Source organism: Trachinotus anak, unplaced genomic scaffold, assembly GCF_046630095.1.
Source record: "Trachinotus anak isolate AG129_WGS33_773 ecotype Australia unplaced genomic scaffold, CSIRO_AGI_Tana_v1 ptg000019l, whole genome shotgun sequence".
In the NCBI taxonomy this organism is placed as follows: Eukaryota; Metazoa; Chordata; class Actinopteri; order Carangiformes; family Carangidae; genus Trachinotus; species Trachinotus anak.
This window is the reverse complement of record NW_027273870.1, coordinates 8,437,265-8,447,061: the sequence shown is the minus strand read 5'-3', so window position 1 is coordinate 8,447,061 and position 9,797 is coordinate 8,437,265. Positions and strand designations below refer to the sequence as shown.

The following is a 9,797-nucleotide window of genomic DNA, read 5'->3' as shown; positions in this document are numbered from 1 at the left end:
CATGTCAACTTTCAGACCAAAAAAAGAGGAAGAAACAGTGAACCGTAAAAAAAACAATAGGACCACAGTGTAACAGCAGTCATGTGATGCACTGGATGTATAGAAATGTTGATTATAGATGTTTAAAATACAGCTACAATAATAAAAGGCCACTATCACACCAGCCTAAAAGCTCAGATGTCTAATGCTACAACTCCTCTTCTCTCAGGACAGCTCAGAGAGTATTTAGGAAAACTGCAATATTAAAATAGTCCCTTATCCAGGGATATCAAACATATTGACACCTGGAAATAATAAATACATAACAAGAAGAAGAATCTAAGCACTTGAGAGACAGAGACCACAAAAAGAGACACTGGAGACTCATTTTACTTTTGAGGAAAAAGGCAGAATGTGCAGGTGTGAACGAGAGACAGACAAGGAGCGGAAGAAAAACAGACAAAGAAAGATGAGATAGATGGAAAGAGGGGCTGAAAAAGTGAGGAAGAAAAACCTTCAGCTCCTGTGTTGGCATGTAGTGTATCCTGGAAAAACACTGTTTTAAAATCTTTTGTACAATAACCTCTTTCTCTCTTTTGTTGGCAGGAATGTGTTAGGATGGACTACAAGGATAAAGAGAAAGACAAAACAGGAGAGGAGTCACCTACTGTCTCACTTCAGTCCGATAAAATCTTTGAAATGACTTTGGAGTGACAAAGTATTTCCAGAGAAAAACTCAGATCATGATTCACCTTGAATGCCTGGAATTTCAGCACCTAGAAGAGGCCTTCAAATCAGAAATATTTATACAGAAATAAACAGTGTCCTAAAATAGCGGGAATAAGTTGACGCATAAACAACTCACAGCTTTGCACCTGAGTGTAACATAAACTAATTTATTACAGTTGCAGAGGCAGAGCACAGATTCCAGGCAACAACACATGGAACTACTTAGAATTTTTCAGGTTTAATTATCCAGTTGTGGAGACGTTGCCTTTATTATACTGTAAGGCTCTGTGTGTGTGTGTGTGTGTGTGTGTGTTTGTGTGTGTGTGTGTGTGTGTGTAGTAGTAGTAGGTTAAAAGACATCTAATTTGCTCTTTCTCCTCTCCTCATACATTCAGTTGCTCACAGTAGTTCTGGTCAGTAAGGCGGTGAGTCACACAGTGAGAGTTGGATGCCAGACAGATGGAAGTAGTTTTTTTTTGTTTGTTTGTTTTTTTTTATTGAGTCCAATCTGTCTACAGTTCTGCTGCCATGCCAGATGCCCCAGTCTGCAGTCAGTGATTACAAACTCTCTCCAGCTCACAACTTTACTCTGAACTTTGTCTCTCTGATTTGCCTGAGATTTGATTGTAACCTCTTTTTGTTTTCCTGGTTCTTATTGGACCCGCTCTTAGTGACTCACTGCTTTGACCATATGAGAACACACACACACACACGCACACACACACGCGCGCACACACACAGCCACTGAAATTAACCTAGAGTGGAAGCATCTGCTATTAGAGGATTGAATTATTGAGATGGTGATGTGTAAAATAAAGACGGCCTTCCTAATGTTGTACACATGTGTTCCTGTGTGTGCGTGTGTGTGTGTGTACTTGTACTTGCTACATAGTAAGGACCAAAAAAAGTATTTTACTAACAGAGTGAGGACATTTTGGGAAAGTGAGGACATTTTGGCCGGTCCTCACTTTTTGAGACACCTTAAAATCACATTTTGAGGGTTAGGACTTGGTTTTAGAGTTATGGTTAGAATTAGGTTTAGGTTAAGGTTTGGGTCAGGGTTAGGGTTAGACACTCAGTTGTGATGGTTAAGGTTAGGGTAAGGGACTAGGGAATGCATTATGTCAATGAGTGTCCTCACAAAGATGGAAGTACAAGTATGTGTGTGTGTGTGTGTGTGTGTGCGTGTGTGTGTGTGTTTGTTTTCAAGCATCAGAAAGATGATGCAGATTAGCATCCATGAAGCGCTGCGGATGGCACTCAGAATGTCATCGGTCGCTGAGGTCAGTGCTGACTCACAGTTTGACATTATACAATGCACGATGATTGTGCCTTCCCATAAATGTCTGTCATTCTTCATCTCTCACTCTCTGAATGATAAACAAAACAGCAAGAGCATCATCACTGTTTACTCTGGGAGCTGTGACTCAACCAAAGGTCCATTATTCCCTAAAGTTGTCTCTCCCTGAGCTCTAAGGTCCCTGGACCCTAACCTGGGTGCCACTCGGCCTCAGAGGGCTGGCAGGTGGGGGCCAGAGCGTGGGTTGATACTTTCAGTGTTATCAGAATTAAAGATATGAATGAAAGACAAGTACTGGGGAAATTAGAGGAGGTTAGGAGAGGATGAGGTGAGAAATTGATTTGAAAGACTCATAAAGGCCAAATGAAAAACAAAGGAAAAGACGAGGTTGTCAACCCACCGAAATCTCATGTGACACATGTGCCCTGCAGCTTCTGCACTCTTTCCTTTAGCACTGTTTTTTCTGCACATGGTAAACCCTTTGGGGTCAGGGGGTGTTATCTTTTATCATGAGTGGTGATTTTTTTGTTGTCCACATAGATGTGTGTCAAACAAAGTCGTAGAAATACTGCAAAATAAAATTTTTGAAGTTGACAAATCTCTGTGCGGAAAACCTCTTCTTTTCCTTTGCATGCTCTCTTTTGTCCTGCACTTTTACCCAGTTGGAGTTAGACATGCACAAGAAAGAAAACAATGAAGAACATCTGACTGAGGACACATTTGACAGGAGATGACCCCAAAAAAATGATCTAATTATAACCAAAGCACTTCAAGGAGAATTTCAACAAACAAAACCACAAACCCTAGTGGTAAAACGTGCGCACAACATATTACAACAATATTTTATTTAGCAGCAGTACAGCTTTGGGTAGAGACACACTACATATTCGTGACTGCAGTCTCCATGATAATCTTGGATGCAGGTCCAGATGTTTAACTATGCCCTCTACTTTAACTTCAAAATGATCCCGTCAGAAACCACAGCTCTATTTTTAGACTGCGTCACGTACACAGTCTTGCTTATAATGTGAACCTGAGCAGTTGCCATGTCAGGAGGAAATTCTTATTCCCAACACACCATCTACTGGCCTGTTCGGGAATCTTAACTCATGTTTAATTTAAACCAGACTTGACACCGTTCTGCCTCTAGATGGTGATACAGTCACTGGCCCATTGACTTGAACAGAGGCTCAACTCATCCACAGTGTAAACATGAAGGCCTTCTGGGAGGTGAACTGTATATGCTGCACTTCAGATGTGTCTTTAATTTCTGCATAAATCTGAATGTAGATTAATATTTTTAGCCAAAGTGAAGGTTGTTTTGATCCAGTGTGAGTTCAGTGACACAGTTATGTCTGTATAAGGACAAACAGCTGTGTCCTCTGCCTGCTCTGCTCAAGTCGTCTGGTGCTCTGCCATGACAATATGTCTTGGCAAGACTAGAAAACACCACATGCACTCAAAAAAACTGGGTCAGCAACACATGCACACACACGCACACACACACACACACACACACACACATTCATTGCAGCTGAGACCCAGAAGAGCATGTTAAAGGAAGCCTGTGAGATGACTGCAATTTGTTCACTGTGGTGGTCGCTCATTATTCTATCGGCACATTTTTCCTTTCTGATTCATGTCCCGTCAGCTTCACTTCCCTTTTTTCTTCCTTTCCTTTGTGTCTGTCTCCAAGTGTCACAGCCAGCATGCAACATGGCACAGTGGTTTTGTTCACATAAGCAGAAAGGATCGTCTGTCTGTGTCCAGTTTATGAGCCGTGCCCAGGCGAGGATACAGGTTTTTCTCAAGGTAATGTCATCATGGGTGGGGATAACTTTCTGTACAAATCAAGGCGGCATCATGTCAGGCCGCAAAGAACAAGACAACAACAAGACAACAAGAGTTTGTTCTACCGTATGTACTATGCATAATAGAATTTTATTTTACTTCAAACGCTGGCAAACTGAGTTTTGTCATTCATCTCAGACTGAGTCTGGATTATTTAAAAACACCAGCACAGCAGCCCCATGAGGATTTTCTGTCCTCAACTTCAAGGTTCAGAAAATGTTATGCATGAGGATTTCCATTACCAAAAGAGGAGAGGATAAAAGTGTCTTTTCCAGTAACAGGACTGCTTGGTGTGTGTGTGTGTGTGTGTACTCTGTGTAGGTACTCTGTGTGTGTACTAGGTGTCGACTTGGGTTTGTTTAAATGAAGAGAATGTCTTTCCAAGGCGGAGAGGTGGGAGGTGAGATGAGAAGACATAAACAAAGGAGCCGAAACGGCCTTCTGTACAGAGCAGCTGCTGAACGCCCTGGACAGACATATACACACAGGTCCTTCTTTGGAGGCTCTTATTCTGAAACTCTATAAACCTCCGTCAGTATACAGTGCAATACACTTTCTTATGCAGTATTTTGAGTACTGCTGAGTACTACTACCTACACCACACAAAGTCTGTAATTAGTCAGCCAAACAAAATATGCATCAGACAGGTAGGAGTTGGCAGGAAATGCTCTATTTTCTTGTTTATTTAGAAATCAGAACTGAAAATATTTCACATCAGGTCATATTCAGTATATAGCTTATTTGTTATTCCTTGCAGCACATTGCCCGCGGCCAGATGAAATCTTGATGCTGCTGTACTGTGTTGCCCAACATTTGTTCAAATTTAGAACAAATGAACTTTGTCATTGTTCAGTGTGCTATAACCTGTGGGTGGATGTTGAACAGTAAGTCGTCATTGCCTCTGCGAATCTCCAGCAGGAGAGGCAGGTCCACCTGCAGCGCTTCATGAATGTCGTCAGTGGTCTCGACTGGCCGTCCGTTAAGCTTCACGATAACATCATTTTCTTTAATACCTCCTCTAAAACACAGAGAAAAGAAAACAGGTTCGGGGGCGTCTGAAGTGCGATATCCACAAATCATAAATGAGATTATGCACATGGACGTTATAGCAGCTGCACCAAAGTTTGGCTGATGAATGCTACTTTCAGGAACTTTGATCTGGGTCCAAGGTTTCTTCATTGCTGCACGTGTGTGTGTGTGTGTGTGTGTGTGTGTGTGTGTGTACTTGGGTTTTTGCATGTGTTTGTGAACATACTTCTCTGCTGTAGTGTTGGGTAGAACCTGTTGCACCAACACTCCACTGCTGACATCGGGGAAGTCTGGGTTATGACGTTTTAACTCTGCTATAAGGCTGAAAAACACAAAAATACAACAATACTAATGCTGATGTCAATGTTAATACAGATAATACCAATACAAATAGCATTTTCTTCTCTTCAGATGTTACCAAAACTACATGCACTAAAGGAAAATGGGCAGCGAGACCATCAACATTGAACAAATAGCTGAATTGTATCTGTGCTGAAAATGCGTTGTGAGCTAATGTGTGAAAGTTTGTTGTTTTAACTCACTGGTCGGTGATTGTGAGCATCCTGATGCCTAAAAAACGTCTCTTCACTTCTGAAAATGGCACAGAAGAAAAACCTTACTCTTGGAATGAAGCAGCAGAAGTCCATTATGACCAACACTTGAGCACCTGCAGCTCTTACCTGCATCAGACTGCGGCTCCTCTGTAAGTCTTCTCTGCAGTCTGGTCTTTTCTGTCACAACAACAACAACTATATTGGGATTTACTCAGAAATTCACGGGAAGTACTTTTACAGATGGGAGGGTCTCACACAGTAAAATCTGGATTCTACTTGCTATCTGTCTTCAACTTTGTACTGTTAAAGCTTTGACCCCTGACCTTTGCTGTGTTTGGTCTGTGACTCTGAGAGGAAGCGGCTGATCCTGTCCGAGGGTATGGCGAAGGCGATCCCTGCCGTCACTTTCAGAGTGTTGATGCCGATCACCTCCCCATCCTGAAAAAAAAAAATATTAAGAATTTGAGGAATTCTGTTAAATCCACTCAGTATTTAGAGATTGAAACCTAATTTTAATTAGTACAAATATTATTTAAAGGAAAATAAATTGAGCGTAATTTAACACAATGCATACAATATTGCTTTCTACATTGTAAAGCCACAGCAACAAGAGTTACCCCAAACATCAGCCTGAATGGCCACTTTGCTTTTACTGAATTCATTCATTTGAACAGCTGAGCACATGAGGGACCAGGCTGCTGTGAGCTGTGACTCAGCTGCAGGTATCGGGACACAGATCAGTATCAGATCCGCTTGTAGAGCTTTTCTTCTTTTTTTTTGGTTTTTTGATTCATGATATTTTGATGCAAATTACTAAAAATAAACAGCATGCGTTTGTTGTAGCAACATTGAACATGTCATAAAACCACAATACACTACAGATAGCACAGTAATAATATGATGTATTATTCAGTGGGGTGTGGATATTTCTAAGACTGGTTAGAAATAAGACTTCTTTAGATTTGTTTGTATTATTACTATGACTATGTTTGAACTACAGTATATCACCATAATATATAGAACATTTGTAGTTTCCTCTGTGCTACTGAAAATAGATTTAAATGAAGCTCCATATTCGCTGGGTCAAGAGCAGGTGGAGGCTTTTTTAGATGCTACAACAACGACGACCTTTGACAGTTTTATTGACAGTCACCTCACAGTCACAACACTACTCACCAAGTTAACTAGAGGTCCTCCAGAATTGCCGTACTTCACACCGATGAGAGACAGAAACAGATCAGTAACATCAATGATTCTGACACATAAACAAAAGCAATGTGACAACATCTGCATGTACATCTGTCCTGAACAAAAGAAATAATGAGGCCATACACAGTGTGTCTATGCATGAAGGTGTGTGTGTGTGTGTGTGAGCTCACATTTATAATAGCATCAGTCTGGATATAGTCTATGTCTGAGTCTTTGATGCCCAGCTCCTTGCCGTCTCTCTGTGCCGTGCTGACGATGCCGGTGGTGACGGTGTTCTGCAGAGCGAAGGGGCTGCCGATGGCAACCACAAACTCTCCTGGCCTCAGATCAGCTGAACGACCCAGAGACAGCACAGGAAGCCTCTTCTGCTCACACACACCAGCATGCATGAGGAAACATGTCAGTAGATTGATGTGTCAGGTGGAGAGACACATGAGGTAAGTTGTACAGAGAGAAAAATACATGTTAGGAATTACTCTGGAAAAGAGAGAGAGAGAGACAGACAGAAAGACAGACAGACAGAAAGGAGAAAGAATTTAAAGCTTACAAAACTGTCCAAGTATTTGAGATATGGGTGTGAGAATACACACATCAGCGCTGTGTCTGTGAGTCATAGAGCTGGTGTTTATGAAAGTATTCCCACTGGCTTATGAATGTCTAGCAGAAAACTGTCAGTGCTTGGCACAGAAACGTGTGCGGATGTGGGCTCTTGTGCAACAGCATAGAAAGCTTTTTGTACATTAGAGCATGTAAGGGTAAGGGACGAAGAAAAACTGCATTTGCTCACATCACTTTAATCTGGAAAAAAGATGAAAGGGGTGAAAAATGATTGAATGACAGATAAAAAAAACAAACATAAAGGAACCTGTGTGTGCCCTCTCACCTGAGGATTGACCTTGATTGTGGCGATGTCTGCCTTCCTGTCTACATCTCTGACCATGGCCTCGTACGCGTCGCCATCGTGCAGCTGGACGCGCAGCTGCGGCCTCTCTGTCACTGTGGCGGCTGTGGTTACCACATGAGCGTTGGTCACAATCACACCTGAGTGGGTCACAATAAACCCAGAGCCACTGGAGAGACGCATATGGCGACCAAACAGAGGATGTCTGGAGAGGAAAGGAAGACAGACACTGTTGCTCTCAGTCATTTCACTGTCTGGTGGCAGCAAGCGCTTTAAATGTGAAGTCAGTCATGTAACCAGGCAGCTTTGAATGCTTCAGCCTCATTTTATGCTGGGATAGCAAGTTTGCATCCATAACTTAGTGAGCACCTGATTTTCCACGACAGAATAAACCATAAGAATAAAGAATTCATTCTTTCTTCTTCTTTTCTTTGTCTTTTTTCCATTCTTCCGACTGGAGTCTTTCACACAACACTCACTCCAAGTGGAACATCAGTAGTAGATAAGGATAAAAGAAATAGCTCTGTCTACACACACACACACACACACCTTACAAACAGCTCAATGTGGACCACAGCAGGGGCTATTTTCTCCACAACGTCAGCAATGAAGTTGAACTTGTAGCGAGGGCTGCCAGGGTGCACCATGGAAACACCTATACTGACATGAAGAACCCACTGCGTTAATACAGACACACACACACACACACACACACACACACACACATACTTGTACTTCCATCTTTGTGAGGACACTCATTGACACAATGCATTCCCTAGCCCCTTACCCTAACCTTAACCATCACACCTGAGTGTCTAACCCTAACCCTGACCCAAACCTTAACCTAAACCTAATTGTAACCATAACTCTAAAACCAAGTCTTAACCCTCAAAATGTGATTTGAAGTTGTCTCAAAAAGTGAGGACCGGCCAAAATGTCCTCACTTTCCCAAAATGTCCTCACTCTGTTAGTAAAATACTTTTTTTGGTCCTTACTATGTAGCAAGTACAAGTACACACACACACACACACACACATACACACACCTGTTGATGACATGAAATGCTATTTTGAGGTTTGTATAGAAATGTAAAACAATTTCGAAAAAAAAATTTAACATCTATCTATCTATCTATCTATCTATCTATCTATCTATCTACATATTTACAGTTATATATATATATAGACCCATATTCAGAATACAAAGTAAGCCGGTGTTAAATAAGCAATTCCAGATATGAAATACAATAAAACTGAGGCGTGGATTTAGATTGATATGATACAATCATTACAGTAAAGCTACAGATGCAGCTATTTAGCTTTGGTCCTGCTGTGAATAGATGGTTGCAACTTTTATGCGCAAAATTAAACCAACTACTGCGCCGTAAACATATTTAATGATGCTTGTTGGATTCACATGGTCATAAACGCCGACCCAGACTTCACCCTTCTCTACAGAGATCGAGGACAGGCTCTTGTCTTCCACGCACCACTGTGGTCCGCCGCCCAGCCAAAGCAGCCCTACCTGCGTCTGAGGGTGAACAGGCTCCTTTGTGCGCTTGGCTAACTTCTGGTCTTCCCTTCAGCTGAGCTTTACGGCTGGCTGCCCTCATCTCGCACACATTACTGTACGTTTTCCCGTCGCTTCCACACACTTCGTGCTCCATCTTACACCGGCAGACCCCCCTGGAGCCTCGCCGCTTCCCCGCAGCGTGCGGCTTGCACTCCAGGCCATCCCCGCAGGGCAGGTCGTTCTTGCGGCCGCAGGGGTCTCCCTGGCGCGGTGAACACACCAGGCAGCAGTTACACGGGTCCGGGACGTACCCGCCGGGACAGCTGGGGCTCGGACACGAACTCACGTCGCACCGGGAGGCGCACTTGTCGGGGCGCACGGCTGCGGTGAAGTCGTGCGTAAAGAGAAACGCAGCTGCAAGTAAAAGTAGCCGCATGGTGGTGGAAATGGACAAAGGCGGAGAGCTCAGATAAAGCGGATTTATTCCTTATATCGTCATGTTAAATGTTTTCTCTCCAAACATCCAGCAGCCGGGTTGTTTCTTTGTGTTTGTGACCTGAAACTAAAAAAAAAACAAAACAACCCAAACACAGTAAACAGCCTGCACCACTTCACACCTCAGAGCTGTGATGCTGTTTGGAAAGTAATTACATCTACATGAAACTCCTTTTCTGAGCTCTGTGCAGATTGAACTTGCCGAGTCATCAGTGCCTGCGGACTTTCACAGCCCTGT

General features: G+C 42.7%; 1 protein-coding gene across 3 annotated transcripts; it reads right to left on the bottom strand.

Annotated features, from left to right (window-relative positions):
• Positions 1-4,507: 4,507 nt before the first annotated feature.
• htra3a (HtrA serine peptidase 3a) lies at positions 4,508-9,797 on the bottom strand. Of its 3 annotated transcripts, none has more exons than XM_071504242.1 (10): positions 9,077-9,797; positions 8,102-8,207; positions 7,535-7,757; positions 6,822-7,016; positions 6,619-6,651; positions 5,766-5,880; positions 5,569-5,619; positions 5,431-5,479; positions 5,115-5,210; positions 4,508-4,877 (listed from the first exon to the last, which is right to left on the bottom strand). In XM_071504242.1, exons 1-10 carry the CDS (start codon positions 9,498-9,500, stop codon positions 4,709-4,711), a joined length of 1,461 nt encoding a protein of 486 aa, XP_071360343.1. In that variant the 5' UTR covers positions 9,501-9,797; the 3' UTR covers positions 4,508-4,708. The 3 variants fall into 3 exon arrangements, with proteins under 3 accessions (XP_071360343.1, XP_071360345.1, XP_071360344.1); XM_071504244.1 differs by having other exon boundaries at positions 9,682-9,796; XM_071504243.1 differs by having other exon boundaries at positions 8,102-8,212; positions 9,077-9,214.